The following is a 20492-nucleotide window of genomic DNA, read 5'->3' on the forward strand; positions in this document are numbered from 1 at the left end:
TTTAGACAAGTTGGAGGTTTGTGGAAAATAGAGCAAGGAGAGCATTGGAATAATTTTGTCTGGATGTGGCAAAAGCATGAATAAAGGTTTAGGCAATGCACGGATAGTTATGTTGCAGAGGTAGAATTAAACAGATTTGGTGATGGAGAAGTGGTTATGGGGTTAAGAGTTGGGAAGTTGGGAATCCTCAGCACACATGCACAAGAGGAATCTTTGCTAGTTCTTGAGCTAGGCAACAGTTTGCACAATAGCACCCGACATGGGGCAAGCCAAATCTGTGATTGATTTTTAGCAAGGTCAATTGTGTACCAGATATGCTCAAGTTTGCACGATTCTGACCTGAAAATGTGAAGATGGGGAATCACTGGAGTGAGGGGTTGTGATTGATTTGCTGGGAACAAAGGGCATCAAAACTGCATGCAAGCACAATGAGGGTCTACAACAGTTGAGATGTTGTGATGAATGAAAGGCTAGGGGAGGAAGTGGGGATTGGTGCAGGAGCTTGTGGAAAAATGAGTTTTTGCTGGAGAAAAATTGTGAGGATTGCGTGATTGAGAGTTTAGGAAAATGATCTTATTAAAAGGCAGCTTTTCTCCCTTCTAATCCATACTGATGTTCATCAAGCTATTACAATAAAGCTGCTGCTCTGGACTACTCATTGGGATAAATTTCATTATTTTACCTCCTACTGATATTAGGCTAATGGGTCTGTAATTATCTGTGCCATCCTAACAGAAGTAGACCACTTAGCCCCTCGAGCCTATTCTACCATTCAATTGAATTGTGGCAGATCTATATCTCAACTCCATTTACCAACCTTCGTGATATCTCTTAATAAATTTACCGAACAAAAATTTAGGTCTCAGTTTTGAAATTTTCAGTTGACCTAACCTCAATATCCTTTTGGGCAGGGCAAAGTAGAGTTTCACATTTCTACTACACATTGCATTTTCTTTCTGATTTCACCCCTTACAGCCAAGCTATAGTTTTAAGATTTTGTAGCCTTGCTGCAGCCTTTTGTCAGCCTTGCTAACAGTTCCACCAGAGGAAATGTATTTCTATTTATCCTATCAAATCCTTTAAATCATCTTACACCTCAATTAGATCATCCCTTATATTTCCTTGATTATAGGAGACTAAGTCTATTCTATGTAACCAGTTCTCAATTTAACTTTTAGCCCCAGTATCCTTCTGGTGACTATTCATGCATCCATCTGTCATATGTGTCTCCTTTCAAAAAGCAGGTACTATGTTCAAGACAGAGTTTTGTGATTCAAAGTTAAAGTTTGATGGCTTAAGCCCTCCCCTTTACTATCATCCTCTTCAGAGGAGAAAAGGTAAGTCGACAATGAAATCAGTAAACTATCCACTGATCTTGGAAAGTCAGTTGAATCAAAATTGCAAAAATGGATCAGATACCAAGATTGCCCTGGCTTCTCCTGCTGATGAGATCGAGACTGGCACTTCTAGGTCAGCTCCACTTAAGCCAAGGACATAGCCAGTAAGAGTGGCAACTTAACAAGCTGTAAAAACAAACAAAAAAAATTCTCAATAGCTGAAAATATAGCATTGAAGGGACTCTACAAGAAATTCTGAGAGGAAAGCAGTCTCTCAATTCCTCTTGCATAGAGAGTTCTGGTGTTGGAGAACATAGTAGTCAGAACACCTTTCATCTATTACATCTAGTTTCAAGTTGGGTTTGCACATAAAGTTCAGCCTAAGACTTGCAGCAGAGGTTTGAGCACTGCAGACTAAGCCCTCTCTGTCCCTTCTAGTCAAGTTAGTTTTACAGCAACAATCCAGGTAGTACAGATTAGTAACTGACATTAGAGGAAGTTTTTTCTGAATCTTGAGCAACTTTGACATCTTCTCTCCTGGCAAGTGAGCAGGTGCTCCCTTCCTGAACTGCTAATGGAAGCTTTTTTTTGCCTATACTTGAGTTCCCTCTTCCTTTTATATCGGAGGTGTCTCTCGAGATAGAAACAGAAACATTGGCCTCTCCTCAGCTGTAGAAATCATTGCAGCCAGAATCTTCCAACAAACAGGTCAGTCAAGGTCAATATGATGGAAGACAGGTAAATGCTTGGTGTGCCAGGCATAGAAAAATTTTGAAGAATATTGTGATACCCAGAGCTGATGTCAATCAGAAACAGAAAAGTTTTAATCAGAAATGAATCTAACAATGCATCAAATATTCACCATAGCACAATCCACTTTTCTTAAAAATGACTAATCTTCAGTGCTATTGTTCAATGTTTGAGATTAGCATAGATTTTATAAATCTATAAATAATCACACATATTGCTCCAGTGATATTACATATTTTAAACTGTCTTTTCTGTAAGCTTGTAACTGACATGAAGACGGCCAGTTTCTGGACCTATGTTGTTCTTTTAAGGTTCACTGTAATTTAGAAGTCCATCAGTTAAAATGGGTGCTTTATTCAATTAATACAAATTATATAGTTTTACCATTTTCAAACAAAGTCAAGATAATGCACCAAATATGTAATTTTTCAACACGGACAAATCAGCTAGCACTCAGAATGCCAACTTTCACCAACCTGTGAGTTTGCTCTCTCAGTTAAAATCTGCTCTTAATTTGAAAATGAAATCCTGCTACCATGTTTATTCATCAACAGCTAGTCTACAATAAAAACACAATATTTGCCTGCCAGGCAGTTCTTTGCAACAGAACAAAGCAGCTGAAATAAGATGTGGTTATTTGCGAGCGGTATGTAATACAAAAGCAGCCTCATGCAAGCAAAAATTGCCTTTTTTAACAAACTGAGCCTTAGGTCAGCTCACAGTATGCAGAATAAAAGGAAAATTTGCATTATACAGACACACATAATTTTGAACAGGAAGAACCTGGTGTTACAAAGTGTTAGAATGACAGTTGATTAAGTTGAATGCATTTTTCTTATCCCTGCATTCTTATGCTTCTATCAAAATCCTTCTCATCTGACAGACAAGCTTTGAATAAGAGGGACAATGTCCTTTTTGTCTACCAGCTGTTAATGGCCCTAGATATCAAGTGCACTTCAGTTGGTGAGGTGGGGTGGTTGGAGGGGGAAAGAAAGAAATGGGTAGAGCTTCCACTCTAGACACAAATAGAGAAAATGTACCCTAACTGTGCCGATTATATTACACTTCAAATTTCTGTTAAAATTAATTTGCATCATCACATAGGTAAAATGTTCCATGAACAGTGTACTTGTACGGAACAATGGTAAATAATTGTGCTTTCTACTCCATTAAAAAACATTCAATGATGTAATTAAGAATGGTAACATGGTTGAGCTTTAGTTATACAACTGAAAATCGGTTCATCACCAAAAATAACCATTTTTAATAAGGGTGTCCTGTCTGCTGGAATACTCAGCAGATCGGGGAGCATCTGGAGAGAGAGTTTTTCAGGTCAATGACCTTTATTTAGAAGGACTACCCTAGAATCTGAGCACAAAACTAATGAAATGTCCCCTCCAGCAGTCGTAGTTCCTACATGTGGCAAGAACTCTCACAATTCAGGACAAGTTCCCTATTACAGGAGGGAACACTTAACCAGAAACTGAAAACTTCTCCCTAATGAATCATTAAATGCTCTGAGATTGGGGATAAAGAAACACTCACTGCGACAGAAGTGGTAAAAGATGATTCAGTCCTTCAGTTCTAATCTGGAATTAAAATTCTAATGATGCCCACGAAACCATTGCCAATTGTTGTAAAAACCCATCTGGTTCACTAATGTCTTTAGGGAAGGAAACCTGCTGTCCTTACGTGGTCTGGCCTACGTGTGACTCCAGACCCACAGGAATGTGGTTGACTCTTGCATGCCCTCTGAACAAGGGCAATTAGGGGTTGGGCAATAAATGCTGGCCTAGCCAGCGATGCTCCCATCCCATGAATGAAAAAAAATCCCTACCCTAAACACCTCATCTGTTCTCACCACTAGATGCTGCCTGACCTGCTGAGAATTTTCAGCATCTACAGTATTTTGCTTTGCAATTTAGCCCATCCATGAGAAATCACATGTAACTATCACATAATAAAAACAAAGGATAATAGAAATAAAAGATTAGTCAACGACTGTGAAGAGAAAAAACAGATTAATGTGTCAGATATGACATCTGATTGAACTTGATGTCACACAACTCATTTAATTGAATAAGAAGGTTTTGTAAAGTTTCCCACTTCCTTCTAACAAAAAAGATAAATGAAGCAAATGCCCGACTACATCCTAGAACAAAGGGAACTTTGATCTATTACACAGAAATTATAACAGGGAAACAGGCCATTAAGCCCAGTCTGTGTTGATGCACATCTTGCAGTGCAATGTGCCCACTCTGCTCCCACATTCCTGTATATGCCATTTATCTAACCATTTTTTCAACATTGACCTAGGTTTTTTGAATCAAAAATCCCAGAAATGTATTTCACGGCCTCTTAACACTCTGCTTAAAAAGTTTCTCCTCTTTATGCAAATCTCTCGCATCTATGTCACCTCAATCAAGACTCCTCAATCACTGGAAAGTCAGATTCTTCTCTACTCTTCCATAATTTTAAACACATCTGTTAAATTAACATATTCTCTCCTCAGTTCTATTGAAACAGCCTCATTTTTAAATTCTGGCATATTTGCATTTCCTTGTAGCAAATAACATCTTAGTGAATCTGTATTATACTATCACTAATGCCTCAATATTTCTCCTGCAGTGTGCAGCCTGAAACTCCCAACTCTGGTCATATCGTGGTTTTTCTGGAGACGTACCATAACATCTCCATTTTTATATTCTCTACTACTTGCTATAAAATCCAATATTCCATTCGTTCTTTTTAAATGGCATTACCCACTTGAAGCTGCTTTTAATATTGTGAATTTGAACACTCAAATTCCCCACCTTCCAAATCAGTTTTTCCTCAAATGTATATTATTTGCGCAGAGCCCTTTCTTTGGAATTACCCTCCCCATAAGTAGTGTAAAGTCCCATAATCTGGATGGTCACAGGTCTGCGGCCTATCCTCTTTTATCCAGGGCTTAACCATGAGTTCTCAAAAATGAAAATTCTCAGCACTGACTTCATTTAATAGAGTAGGGGAAAAAATGTTTACCAATCTATGGCAATGCTCCAAAATGTGTTGTCTAGTGAAAACCACTACAAGCACAAAATTAACCAAACTGGAGTAAAACCACAATATAGAAATCAGCATAGTAAGCACTATAACAAAGGACAGAAAGTGAAGAGCAAGCTCAAGGTTGCAATGTAATCTTTGATGACACATTTTAACTGTAAAAGATTAAGCCTCACTGACTCAGTTTTCCACTGAAATATTTGATTAGATTATTACCTCATAACAAATCACTAATATTTGTTATTCTGCATATTCCTATTTCTCCCATGAGAAGTTATGGCCAACAGGGTTTTAGAATAAATGGGCAAGAGCACAGGACCTCAATATAAACTCAAGACAAGAATTAGCAGAGCATATTTATTGGCAGACATTTCTGAGCAATGCAAGCATTTCACTATATTCTGACTACAATTAAGTGCTCTCTGTATTAAGTTCAACTTAACACTTACAGTAAAAAGATGCCATCGTACCACGTCAGATGCCAGCACCAGCGGAGATGAAAACTAAACATCACTAGTACTGACTCCCAATATGTCACTGAAGTAGGCAGTGATAAAACAAAACCTTTCTTTCAGATGGGCTTACTTAGGTCCCATCTATAGATGGAAAACGTAACATGGGATTCTGGAATTTTAAGACATATCCCATTATTTAAAACAAGGGGACTGTGTAAACCAAAACTATGATCACTGAGTATTTGGTGACAACTCAAAAGAAGAGATAATTATTTTAGTTTGCCTTCAAATCTAAAGAAATTATTTTCCTTATAGGAAGCCTTGAAAACTGGAAGCAGAGGTTGCAGAAGTGGTCCTATGCTATAATAGCCTTATTTCCAACACTGCTCCATCAGGGAAGGCACTACTCGGAATTATCCCTATAAAAATTGTAAATACAGCAATCAGTTTTTTAATGTTTGGCACAACGACTAATTACTCACATAAGACATGTTTTACCACAAAACATGAATGGTGTACTACAGGAAGACAAACAAGCTTAACAATGCTTTTTACAGAAATCTGCTGACAATCAACAGGCATTTATTTAGCATCCTTAGCAAGGTTAAGCATCACATGCCATTTTAAAAAGGGATGAAACTCAATTGCGAGGTGGGTTAGGGAAAATGACAGAAGACAAGTAGATTCTACAAAGGCTTGTGAAAGCGGGAAGAGATGTGGCATGGCAGAATGGTTCCAGAAGTGAGTATTAGGAATCTACACAGATTCAATGATATTCGGAAAGGTAGCTACTGCTGTCAGCACCAAACCTTCACTAGATGGGTTCATAAAGAAGCTATTAACTGTCAATTGCGTTCAAAGGTATTTCTATTGCATAGTCGTAGCTTCTGTACTGCTTGTATTTATTCGGTATTTCTTGCCCAATTTCAATGATGCAACAAAAATGTTGGCATTACTTTAAAAAAAAAACACTAAACAAATATATGGATCAGGATGATACAAGTTAAAGATTAAATAAAGATTAAACAGTTGAATCCATGCAAGATTCCCAATTTGCAATATCTTATCGCATATCCACTCCTTTTGTCCAAATAGCTTAATTTTATTTCAGCTATACAAAAATTTGCATGCTGTCTTAAATTTAATAGAAATCATCATCCAGTTCATACAATTTTGTAGGTTGCACTGAAGAGTTATTCCCTCTTTGGAGGGCCATAGACTCATTTGCAGGGGATTGGGGCTGGGGGAAGATTGTGGGTACCAGGTTCACGGTATCGGGGGATCCAGTGGAATAGCATCAACTTCTGGATGTGGGGACTTCAGCATGCAGGAAACTGGTTCATTTCTTTCGTTGATACAACCTGAACAGTATGACAACTTCCACAGATTTTTTTTTTTTTGCCCAGGGATTGAAGAGAAAGAGGCATTAGGAAGTGCTAGACTTTTCTGCATCATATATTGCTTATGCCTTCAAGTAGCGGGGTTCCTTGCCCTTGGCAATAAGCAGAATAAACTTGGAGTTGACTCTAGCAGGACAGGAAGGCAGCTACAGCTTTGGTGGCCTAAAAGCACTGACCCAGAAGAACTGGAAGCTGAAGTATACTGAGAATGTGTGGAGTGTGACCATCTGGCTACAGGCCTGCAAGCACTTAGCTAACTAAAGTTGGTGGAAATTATGGCATGCATGAGGTGCAGAATTCAGTTAGCCCTCCCTTGGTCCTGTATTTTGTGATTTGCTGGGGTTGGTGACATACAAGCATATGAATTAGGAGGAATAGACCATTCAGCCCCTCGAACCTGCTCCACAATTTGATAAGATCATGGCTGATCTGATTGTGGCCTCAACTCTACTTTCCTGCCTACCCCCTATACCTTTTGACTCCCTTGTCAATCAAGAATCTATCTAACTCAGCCTTAAAAATATTCAATGTCGCTGCCTCCACTGCTCTCTGGGGAAGAGAATTCCAGAGACTGACGATCTTCACAAAAAATTTCTCCTAATTTCCATCCTAAATGGGAGACCCTTTGTTTTGAAACTGTGTCCCCTAGTTCCAGTCTCTCCACAAGGGGAAACATCCTCACAGCATCCACCCAGTCAGTTCCCCTCTCATTCTTCAAAACACTAAAGGATACAGGGCCTGACCAGTCCAACCTTTCCTCATAAGATAACCCCTTCATCCCAGGAATCAGTGAAATGAACCTTCTCTGAACTGTTTCTAATGCAATTATATCCTTTCTTAAGAATGAATGAATAATATGTTCCTAGGGTTTACACAATATTCTGCTCCCAGCAAGTTGTCAGAAATCCTAAGTAGACAATGACAACATGATTACAGGGAGTTCTCTAATGCAGATAGCCATTTCTAACAGGATGAATTGATGTTGGAGTTAGAATGAAGCAAAGGCAGTACTGGATTTAAGCACAGCAGCTAAGGAGGTGGCATATAGAGTCTGTTGAAAGGTCATTATTTGGCTCTCATGCAGCAGCTTACCAATATGAGAGATGTCTTTTCATGTCATGTCTTAGAGCCACTTGTATAAGGAGTCTCTACAAAGTCACAACAGCAAGAGGGTTGAAATGTCTTGGGATGCCTTCAAGTCTGGAAGCTGCCAGGGTAATAATGTACCTAAAAAGTTTTGAGTTCTAGCTGGTCTTTCCTGGGGTCCCAAAAAGGAGAACAGTATATTATATACTTGGTAAGGCAGCATATGACTCAATTCCCAGTCATAGGTTGAGGGGAAACTTCATTTCAAACTTAATTTTTCTGCAGCTTAAAAAGATAGTCATTGGACCTCAAATGAAAACAGGAGCTCACTTATCTATTCAATAATAACTGCCGTTGAGAATTTTATTGTTCCAGAATCCAACTACCAACAAGTAAACTCTATATTCTGTTTTAATCCAATCAGCATGGCAGTCATCTCAAGTGATACAGTTTTGCAATATTCTGTAAGTCTCGGAATGCTTTTCATTTTGCTGACCAATCTTGAGTAGCAACCTCCCACGGCCCTGACCACCCCACACACCACGCACCCCCCCACCATTTCCAAAAACCACACCCCCGCCCTCCCCATTTCCAAAAATCTACTTCTTCAACTCCACCTGCATCAACATTCCTAAATCTTAGTTTGTAGAAGTGTGTTTATCCTGTTCTGATAGTCCTAGGACTTAATTATTCACTAGTCCATCTGAAGTGACATAGTTCACTAGTAATCTGAAACACAGTTGAGATATTTATCATGATCTCAATGTGTGCTGGGCAGCAGTACATAAAGTAGGGAAAACAACATTAATATCAAATATTAAACATGAAGTGTAGAGTGAAATATTTGTTTATTTACCTGAGACTATTAAACAAAGAAAAAAAAAAGAGGGAGACAATGGATTGGGATAGGGTCTTCCTTGCCAGTTTTATTGGTGGCGGTTTGCTCATGCTTGCTACTTGCTGAATGATGTTCAATCACGTTTTGTTAGCGTTGCATGGCACAAATATCATCATTCAAGTAAAAATATGGCGGAAGCACTATAGGTGCAAGATGTTTATACTTGTGATTTGTTCACACAAAAAGACATAATGTGAATATCTTGCTGACCAACATTGTTCATGTTGAGGTGTTGCCTGACCAGGAGGCATTCTCATCCTTGTTTTCAAACCCCTCCATAGCCTCACCCTCCTATCTCTGTAACCTCCTTCAGCCCTACAAACTTCCAGGATCTCTAAACTTCAATTCTGACCTTTTGTGCATCCCCTGTTTTCATTCTTAAATTACCTGCAGCCATGTCTTCAGCAGTTAGCCCCCAGGTTCTGAAATGCTCACCCTAACCCTTTCTGCCTCTCTAACTCTCTCCTCCTTCAAGACACTCCTTAGAATCTCCCTCACTAACCAAGCTTTTGGTCAATTGTTCTAATATCTCCTTATGTGGCTCCGTGCCAAATTTTGTTCGATAACCCCCTACAATAAAGCTTCTTGGAATGTTTTACTAGAAAAAGATGCAATATCATTCTACATGTTTTGCGATGTCAGTTAAATAATAACTACTGATTTCTGATCTTAGAGCAACACTCATATAGATAGAAACAAGAGTAACTTCCATTTATATCATGCGTTATCATCTGCATTCACATCTGTTGTGAGAAAAGTCCATCACCCCAACTGATCTCCTATATACTTGGAGGATGGACTGGAATGGGAAGGAACACAGATCCAAAAAGTGGTTATTTCTTTATTAGCGGCAATATACTGCAATTAATTTCCTTCCTCATTACAGTTCTAGAAAATAATGTTTCTTAGCACAGGAAGCAAGAAAATATTAAGAGTTCTGTTCACACAGGTGTACATACATGAATTGCATAAACCATTGAGGAAAAATGCTTTTTTGGAAATATGCTAGTTATAAATACATGAAATGTTGTGGTTATGCACAACTTCAGAAACTATGATGCATTACAAACCCAAGGCACAATAACAGGAAAAAAAAATTACCAAGGAGGAATTCTGCCAGCAGAGAGCTTCCCCTTCTGTGCTTCACTTAACAGTTTATTTGCAACTAAGATTGGATTCTTGATCCCTAAAAGTAAAATTGGATAATGTTTAATACACACCACCTCACAAAATGTTGAACATAGTATTTAATAAGTCTCAGACAGATTAATACATTTTCTTTTTTTCTTGCTATACTTCATTGCACTACAAAAGCTTTAATTGGCTGCTAGGTGCTTTGTGACATACTGGGTTTGTGAAAGGCACTACATAAGTGCAAGTCTTCCTTCTTTCCACCTTCCTTCCTTGCTGTGTCCTTTGGTCTTCCCCACTTCACAAATCCCCTTTGAAATGCAATGAAATGATAGGATATTAACTACTAGTGTCATTAATTCTGTTGCGCAATAGTGCATGCTACTAGAAACCAACTTTCGCACTGAACGATCTTAAAAAAAAAAACTTCCTTAGGATTAACATTCATTTAATGGCTATCTCTGTTTTTGCACATATTCAACAAGCCTCAAAACAACAAGTGTTTTCTTGCTTACTGCAGGTATTTGCAAAAGGACAAACCAAGTTATGTACAGGATAATGTACAAAACACATCATGGTTCTTTGTACAGGAATACACAGCGCAATGGGACAGCAAAAGTCTTATACCCCAAAATTACTTAGGTTAAAAATCTAAGCTACACTTTAGGGGAGGTGGCAAATAGAACATATATACATACATATGAACATATGAATTAGAAGCAGGAGTAAGTCATTCAGCACCTCGAGCCTGCTCCGCCATTTGATAAGATCATATCTGATCTGATTGCAGCTTCAACACCACTTTCCTGCCTACCCTCAAATCCGTTAGCCAAGAATCAATCTAATTGAGCCTTAAAAATATTCAAAGGCCCTGTCTCCACTGGTCTCTGGGGAAGGAAGTCACTTGCCCACAATTCCAGAAAAAGAAATCTCAACTGCTTCTGTATCAAATGCCCAAGAGGCATAAAGGTGTTGGTCTCAAAGGGTTCTGCTGGTTTGGCCATGAGATTTACAATCTAAATGATCCTGCACACACTCCTAAAAGGGAAAATAACCTTTATTATAAAAATGCAAGACATGGCAATCTCATTGAAGGGTCAAGGTGTCAATGTTCAAAAAAGTGAAGACCGCAAGGTTTTTAAACCAGTTAACTGAATCTCAAAAATAACTTCCTCAAAGTGATGTCCATTCATCCTTTCAATATACACTGTGGAGCTTGTACAGATCTACTCCATCCCGAACATGTTCTTTCAATGGCTGTATCCTACACGTAGGTGACCAACAGCAAAGGTATAGATAGCATATTTAGAGTGTATCAGATAATTTATTAAAATCAGGTTTTTGTTCAAATTACGAGTACTAATTGAGAATGAGTATGGTGAACTTGGATCCCGAAAAGTTCCAATGTGCATACAGTTCAGTTATGGGGACATAGCTTTAAAGTTAAATTTGTCAAAAAGGGAAAATTAAAAATTAGGCAACTTTTAATTTGTTAATAGGACAATAGATCTGTGGGGCAAATAACCAGCGGCATGACAGTACAGAAAACAACTGCAGATTTAGAAAGACTGGGTGAATCTATTAGAAATGAGATTTTAGGGCTATGAAATCTGTAATCAGTAAGCAGCATGAGGGGATGTTTGGGAAAGAATTTTTGTACAGTCTCTTGCATAAAATATTATTCCATTTTTAATGTATAGATGTAATGGCATGAGTGCACTAGATTGAAGGAGTTAATGAGGTAGTTAACAGACGCTCAACTGGTATAAATGTGATCTTAAATTCAGCAGCACATAACTTCAATTTCATATTTATTAATTTCAAATTTGGTTCTTTGCTCCACAGACAATATAAAATGAAGCTTGGAGCAGGGTCTCACTCGGTGGTGTAAAGTTATAAAAATCATACTGCAAATTATACTTCCAACCCCAATAAAAAAAAAGCACAAATGGCTACCAGCTGTGACATCTTATATTTCTAACATTCACAAAATATGGCCAGCATGATTGACTCATAACTTAGTCAGTCAGTCATTTGTTATATGGTTCGGTTCACTTGTGGCAGAAAATCAAGATACAACTTGCAGCCATGTACTCTTGATTTAGATGCATACAAAAAAATCTGAACAGAGCGTCATCCAAGTTTAATACTATTCTTGTCATGTGCTATTGTAAGAAGTTTGTCACCATGTTTGAGCATGACAATCAACACCTTCTTTGGGAGTGGAGAAAATGTAAGAAGTTCATTCGCTATTTAATTTTTAACTCATAGGTGAAATCCTTCCGCACAATTTGTCTTAGTTTTTGTGAAGCTGTTTATTATTCATCTGGGCACAGCAGTTCCTCCTCACTTAAGCTGAATGGGTAACCAGGGTATCTTCTCTAGGAACCGTGGGTTACTTAAATCAATTTAGAACTCGGATTATCCATGAAAAGCCCAGTCTGAAAAACAACTTTACATCAGTAAGTGTAATGTTAGGAAGAGAAAAAGCCCACAGGGATACAAACATACGAAATAGGAGAAGTAGGCTATTTGGCCCCTCGAGCCTGCTCCGCCATTCAATAAGATCATGGCTAATCTTCTTGTGTTTTGAATTCCACATTCCCAGCTACCACAGACAACCTTAGATTCTTGTTAGGGAATCAATCTGCCACCACCTTAAAAATATTCAATGACCTCGTCTTCACCCCCTTGAGGCAAAGCTGCACAACTCTCAAAATTTCTCATCTGTGCTAAAAGGGCTACCCCTAATTTTAAAACAGTGGCCCCTAGTTCTGAACTCACCCACAAGAGAAAACTCCTTTCCATGTCCACCTTGTTGAGACTGCTTAGGATCTTATATACTTCAATCAAGTCACCCTTCACCCTAAACTCTTGTCATTGTCTGGACAGCTGGTTTGTGTTGCAGAGCGACACCAAGAGCACAGGTTCAATTCCCGTGCTGGCTAAGATCATCCATGAAGGCCCTGGCTGAGGTGTGGAGACCCTCAGGTTAAACTCGCCACCAGTTAGCTCTCTCTAATATGAGAGCAGCCTATGGTCCTCTGGCATTATAGCAGCTTTCATTGCATTCATCTCACCGGTGTTTACTCGAGGGCAAGGCATCACTGGTGTCAGCAATGAGCTGAGAGCAGGCAAAGTGTTCTGTGGAAGGCACCTCGTTCACATGCTTTGCTGGATCATATCACATTCATTCTTGGTTGTGTAAGATTGAGGTGGAGATGTTCACTTTATTCATCTGCATTCTTGAAAGCTGAAGGTGCAGCATTGGAGAGACGCCGAAATGCCTGGAGAGGGGGAATAGTTCCAGGAACTCCAAGTACCCGTGTTATTCGGCAAAATTTTCAATCTACAAGCCCATACTCAGCTCATGCATGCTCCTTTCTGCCTTGCGCATTGCCGATTGAGTGTACATCTGCTAAGCTCAGCAATAAGTGTGAGCACCTTCCCATCTCAATGTATTGGAGATCTGCCCATCGTAGCAACATTATTGTCCTGCTGCTTGAAGCTACATCAAGTGTTTGTTTCCCACCTTGCAGTTGTCCGCATTGTGCTCACAAGGTTCTCATTACGATGTAGGGATACAGCACTGGTCCATACTTTCTGCTTAGCGCCCTCTCACCTAAACACCCACCGAGGTTAGTGATGATAAATCCAAATGGCAATGTGTTGTGGTCAATGGAGCTTTGAGCATGCTCTCGAAGCGCTTATGTTAGCTTGATGGGAAGACAATATTGAGGACAGCAAAGGTCTAGGAGTGATGATTTAATAGAGCTGATATATGCTCTTTATTATCAACGAAGCATCACTTTGAGGGCTCCATGGTGAGTTTGCATTTGAGTTCACAAGGACCAGGGCTGGCCATTAGGGGAGACTTGTGTGTTCAAGAGAAGGCATTTTGATGTCTTGAGGGCAAGCATGGGAACATGGTCATCCTGAGGTCCTCAACCTCCATTGAAAGGTCTGGTTAAATACAGACTTGCATCCCTGAGGGTGCCAGATATCAATGTGATAGAGAAGGTGACAGAGGACTGAGTGATCTCAAAACGGATTAACATCTGCAGAACGTCCTTGGCTGTCTTGGCACAAGTGTCGCCCATCAGTATCACCATTGAGGTTGCACAATGCATTGAGCTTCTGCCGGAGGTGGATCTCCTTGAGGAGCTTTGTCAGACCAAAGGCACACTGCTACAAGCCCACCGAGTATGGTAGAACATCTCATGCATCATGTAGACTGCCATACAAACTGAGATCCTGGAGAGAGGCAGCACCTTCTGATGCCTGTAGGCCCTTGTCTAGTTGGCATCACATTTCAACAAGAACACACTCCCGAGGCTTCAACATCCTTCATAGGATCAGGGCAATGGTGAACCTAATGTGTAACTACTCACTCTCAGATTGACACGGATGGTTGAAATGAGAGGGATAGCAATGCTGGTGTTCATGTTGGCTCATGATGGGGAGCACTTGTCCAAAAAGAAACTCAGTACTACTCATCATCCTCCTCATGGAATCTAGTGGACTATGAAGGCATCACGTGCACGCCTGCCTCGTCTGGCCCATGCTATGGCCTCTTCCCCTGCAGCCTCATCTTCAATGACCTCATCCCTTTCAACATCCTCATCAGGAAGACATATAGCTCCTCCATGTCAGCATCTGGCAATTCCTCCCCATTTTGCAGTGCCAGGTTGTGCAGGGCGCAACAAGCCATGATGATCTGTGAGGTCCTCTGGGGAGTGTACTGAGTGCTCTGCCAGACTGTCAAGGCATCAGAATCGCATCTTCAAGATGCCAATGCGCTGCTCTACCGACGTTCGGTCTGAGCATTGTTGTACCTTCTCGCTGGTGGATTTTGTGGCTGCTGCACGGGCGTCATCAGCCACGTACTTTGCAGGTCCCCTTTGTCACAGATAAGCCAACCCTGGATCCTGCATGGTGTCTCAAAAATGTCTGGGATTTGCAATCTACTCAAGATGTAGGAGTCTTGGCAGCTTCCCAGGTGTCTTGTACAAACACACATGGTTTGTTTCTTGTGGTCGCAGACCAGCTGCACATTGAGCAAGTGGAACCCTCTCCTGTTGGCATATTGGACCTGTTGCCAGGGAGCTTTTATAGCCACAAGAGTGCAGTCAATGGCACCCTTCGCCTGTGGGAATCCAGAAATAGCAGCAAAGCCCAGTGCTCTGGCGTCCTGGCTAGCTTGATCTCTAGCAGTGCACGTATATTGTGGGCCTTGGCAAAAAGGGCACCTGTTACCTCCTGTATGCACTTGAGTGGAAGCTTGAGAAACGCTGCAGAGATCCCCAGTGGAGCCCTGGAAAGAGCCACTCGCATAGGTTAAGAATGGCAGTGACTTTCAGAGCTATTGGCAATGGATGTCCTCCCAGTCGCCATGGCATAAACAAAGACACGTGTGCTCTGTAGACCCTCGGTCTTGGGAGCCGCCTATGCGCAACGTTTCTGTGAGCCTCATCCTCTGTCTGGAGGGGGCTCTGCTGTCCCTTGCTCATCAGGGTGAAGCTCCTCCCTTTGGTGAGCCATCACAATCTTCTCTGCCTTCTCCCCTGCCAATTATACAGACAACAATAAATGCAGCTTCCATTATCTTGAAGGTTTCCTCTCTGAAGAATCAATGAGAAGACATGAATGAGCACCAGCCTCCAACGGTTCTATTTCTGTCAATCACTTATGAACAACTGCGGGTTTGAGGGCTTGGTGCCAATATCTGTACCTATTCTCCATCAAATCTTGGCCAGCATGTTGCTCATTTCAAGGATCGCACTATGCTTCCCCCTCCTTCACACGAGCGACTACAATGAAATTGCTCTGTCCGGACTCTAGGATGTGCTGCTTATAAGACTACACTCGTTGGAATACAGATGAGGGCAAATGTTTAGTGAGGAAGTGAGATTATTTTGGCACGGCGGAGGGTGGGGGGCTGAGGATTTCTCTATGTGAACCTGCCAGTGACTCCTGCTTTTAGCAGGCATCGCTCACTTGCTCTTGACTTCGTCATCGCTCTGGGGAATTTCTACACTTGGAACAAGGGGTTATTACAAGGAAATTGATTAGTGGCAGGATTCAGGAGTCCCAAATGAATGAGTTTTATTACTTAACTCTCCTGATTCCCTGCATTGTCATTGAAAGGCTCCTAACATTTCTCAGCTGTGCATCTCTCATTTGGTTATAAATGGTTCAGCTAGGGGTCTCTTTAAATCAGTCCCAGTGCAGTGCAGCACTCCTTCGAGGCTCCAAGAGCCCTCCCCACCAGAGTTATTTCTCTTCCACTATGCCATCGTTTCACATTTCAAGATAGTGGTGCTGAGGTTTTACCAACTTGGGCCCTCCCTGAGAGACTTTGGAAACCCTACCCATTGTCCTGATAGAATAATGTTCAGGTTTCCCTTTCTCCAAGAGCTCTTGGTTCTCTCCCTATAATCTTTAATCCCATTGTGATGGTGATAGATATCCACCATGACCCCCTGAATCATTTGAGATGGATGTGCCTATGGACCATGTGGACCTTACCACACAGAGAACCCCCACCACCCCCCAAGACCTTAAAGTGCCCCTACACTACCTTCCTCCCACCCATCTTGAAGCCTAATTGCACAGTGACATCTAGAGACCATGCCCCCACCCAGACCTTCAAATGCCTCTACACTCCCTTTTCCCCGTCCAAAGTCTGCCGCTGCCTCCCCTGATTGAGAGTGTGCCACCTGCAGCCCACTATAATGCCAGAGACTCCCTGGACTGCTGCATGTGATGTTACGACCACAACTTGTGCGCATGATGGGCATGACTGACATTGGGCTGACATGCCCTCCCCCTCCCTGGACTGAGACAAGGATAGTCTTTGCAAGCTCAGCAATGTAAAGTGAAGTGTTTCTTCACTCTGCGATCGTCCCATTCTGGCCACAATTCACTTACATCCTTCGGTAAGAGACTCTCTCTCAATGTGGCCCAGAGGACGCTTCTGAGCGGAACCTTCCTGTCTCCCCCGACACCCCAGTCGAGCCCTTGCCCTGCAGCCCCTTCCTTTGCCTCTGTCTGGTCTTCCCTCACACTCCCCCACTCAGTCAAGCCCTTACCCTGCAGCACATTACAACCTATCTTCACCTTACTGCTGATCTAGGTATGTACGGCCTTGCCTCTGAAAGCGACAAGGTGCTGCCTGTGAAGCCTTTTGCAGAGTCCAAGGTGCCACGCGCTGCAAGGTAGGCAAACAAACCTCGAAGTGAAGAGCGAAGTGCAGGTCACCAGGTGCACTTCACTTATATGCAGTTGTGAAACACATCGATCTAATTAGAAGCCGGTGTGGCCTATTGATCCACTGTGGGGAGGTGACTTTGGTGAGCATCTTTATAGTGAGTATTTATGACATTCAAATGTATTTAAAATGGCATGGTGTGGCAGGAAACACACGCCACCATGGAGGTCTGCAGTGGACAATCAACTTGATTTCACACCGATGGCAAACTGATCTTTTTGCTCCTGTGATATTTTCTGCTCCCGCCCATTGTTCTTTTAAAATGAAGAGGAAAAAGTAGAAGAGTCACCAAGTCGAAATGGGATGTATCCTAGGTTACCAAGGGAAGCAAGGACGGAAATTACACAGGCTCTGGCCACAATCTTCCAATCCTCTTCAGACATGTAGGTGAAATCAGAGGATTGTTCAAAATAAAAAAAGGCGGTGGGGGGGATAGAAATAGAGAGAAAGAGAGAAATAGAGAGAGAGAAATAGAGAACAACAAACCCAGCAATTATAAGCTAGTTGCCCAAAGTGGGCAGTGGAGAAACTTCTTTTTTTAAAAAAAGACAATAATATGGAACAAAATTAATTGGCAGTTGAAAATGGGGCTAATAAATGAAAGTCAGCACAGATTTAGAGGGCAAATTGTGTTTGATTAACTTTATTGAGTTCTTTAATGAACTAACATACAGTTGAGGGGGGGAGCAGTGGCACCATCGATACGAAATTGGCTCAGGGACAGAAAGCAGGGATTGTGGTGAGTGGTTGTTTTTCAGACTGGAGCGGAGTGTAGAATGGTGCTCCCCAGGATTTTGCATTAGGAACATTTCTCTTTTTGATGTATATTCATGACCTGGACTTTGGTTATAGAGGACATAATTTCAAAGTTTGCAGATTATACGAAACTTGGAAATATAGCAAGTTGTGAAGAGGACACAAACAGACATTTGGCATATGAAATTTAACTCAGAAGTGTGATATATTTTATTCTGAAGGCTGAGGAGGTGCAGTAAAACAACGGTACAATTTTAAGGGAATACAGGGACAGAGACATGGGGGCGTGTACACAAATTTTTGAAGGTGGCAGGACAAATGGAGAAGGCCATTAAAAAAGCATATGGGATCCTTTGCTTTATTAAAGGCATGGAGTACAAACACAAGGAAGTTATGCTAAACTTTTATAAGGTACTGGTTGGGTCACACCTAGAGCAGAGTTTAATTCTGGGCACCATGCTTTAAGAAGGATGTCAAGGCCTTAGAGAGGTACCAGGATTAAGGGACATCAGTTGTATGGAGAGACTAGAAAAGCTAGCATTGTTCTCCTTTGAACAGAGAGAAGGTTAAGAGATCTGAAAAGAGGTATTGAAAATCATGAAGGGTTTTGATAGAGTAGATAGAGAGAAACTGTTTCCAGTGGTAGATGGATTGGTAACCACTGGACTAAAGAGTTGTGATTGATAAAAGAACTACAGACAATATAAGGAAACAATTTTTTAACGCAGCAAGTTGTTGCGATTTGGAATACAGTACCTGAAAAGGATGGTGGAAGCAGGTTCAGTGGTGACTTTCAAAAGAGAATTGCTTGAATAAATGATGGTAAAAGATTTGCAGGGGCTACATGGAAACAGCAGTGGACTGTTACTCATCAGATAGCTCTACTAAATAGTCAGCACAAGCACTTTTAGTTCCTTTACCTACTTGACTAAAATTATTGAACCTCATTTATACTAAAAAAGTACATACCCCTGAGCGCTCCAACAGCTCCAAAGTTCAAGGACTTTCCATCCATTGTACTGGCATCACATTCTATATCCCCTGATAGATTAAGATTGGATCCCATTCCTGCATTAGTGAAAGGAGAGTCCTAAAATGGAAAATTGTTGGAAATTAAGTAATACATTCTTTGTATCTTACACAGAAATTATGCTCATTTTTTCCCTGTTCTACACACTTTGAGCCCTGAAATTCAGATGGTCTGAATCCAAATTTAAAGGAAAGGAGATAGCTGCAACCAACATTTTCCAAAGATATTATTACTGGCTATTTTCCATAAGACACCAACTTTGACAGATTAGCTAGCAATACAGTATATAAACAGAAGTTCTTTAATGAATACATGCTCATAATAAAGTATGCCAACACTGGGGAATGGAATATTTCTCCTGCTCTTTATCTAGTGCAGTTCTGTTAGTTCACTTCTGTCTCCTAACAGCTAGGTAAAGTCTGGATCTTCCTCACTGGAAGGGGCTTTAAAAAAAAAAATGAATAGTGACTTTCAAAATACCATATGTAAAGAACACTCTGAGCATCTTAGATTACCTGGCTTATAGTTTTTCTTCATTCTTAGAAGGAACTTACTTGTCTTATAAAATTAAATAGAAGACTATCCAAACAATGGAGGCCAGGCAATATTAGCCTTTCAAGACTTGTTGGGAGGCAGAGGTGTAGTGGTATTGTCACTGGACTAATAATCCAGAGATCCAGGGTAATGCTCTGGGGACCCAGGTTCGAATCCCACCACGGCAATAAAAAAAAAGTGGAATTATAAGTCTAATGATGAGCACGAAACCATTGTCAATTGTCATAAAAACCCGCATCATCCAGTCACTAGGTCGGGCCTGGTGTGGCCTTCAGACCAGGGTTGACTCTTAAATGCCCTCTGAAATGGGGCCATTCAGTTCTCAATTAGGGATGGGCAATAAATGCTGAAATAGCCAGTGACACCCCCATCCCATGAAAGAATATGAAAAAAAAAAATTCTTCTGCAAGCTCATAGATTTTTGTGCTCTTTAGTGCAGATATTTTGCTATTGGGGGATGGTTTGTGCATCCACTTAGACCGTGGAAGAGGCTGGAGAGTCAACCAGGTTCCAAAATACGTGGGCACTCCGCTCTCGATTTTTCAATGTTGTTGTCCAGCTGAGCAATTATCATCTTCCTTCCTTCTTTTAATGTTGGAGAGGGGAGGGAAAAAGGGAATGGAAAGGTTCAACAGTACTGAGGTGGTGCCAAGGAGAAGCAAAGTAAATTATCAAATGAGGGATGAAGCCTTTGTCAGACACATCATCCAGTCACTGTCAGATAATACCACATAGGACCAAGTTATTTGCAATGCCTGTCAAGTGTTTCCAGATTCAAC

The 20492-nt window shown here is 40.9% G+C and overlaps 1 protein-coding gene across 9 annotated transcripts in view; it reads right to left on the reverse strand.

Moving 5' to 3' along the window:
- tasp1 (taspase, threonine aspartase, 1) overlaps positions 1–20492 on the reverse strand; it is a 96385-nt gene that overhangs the window by 58580 nt on the left and 17313 nt on the right. For all 9 annotated transcript variants that reach the window (XR_005941834.1, XM_041178279.1, XM_041178315.1 and 6 more), the window contains exons 4-5: positions 19098–19218; positions 10073–10157 (exon numbers count right to left, since the gene is read on the reverse strand). Coding sequence is in view for 8 of the 9 variants with exons in the window: in XM_041178279.1 (XP_041034213.1) it covers positions 10073–10157; positions 19098–19218 (206 nt within the window). In the remaining variant the exon portion in view is untranslated. The remainder of the gene's footprint in view (positions 1–10072; positions 10158–19097; positions 19219–20492) is intronic.

This window comes from Carcharodon carcharias, chromosome 2 (genome assembly GCF_017639515.1).
Source record: "Carcharodon carcharias isolate sCarCar2 chromosome 2, sCarCar2.pri, whole genome shotgun sequence".
NCBI lineage: Eukaryota > Metazoa > Chordata > Chondrichthyes > Lamniformes > Lamnidae > Carcharodon > Carcharodon carcharias.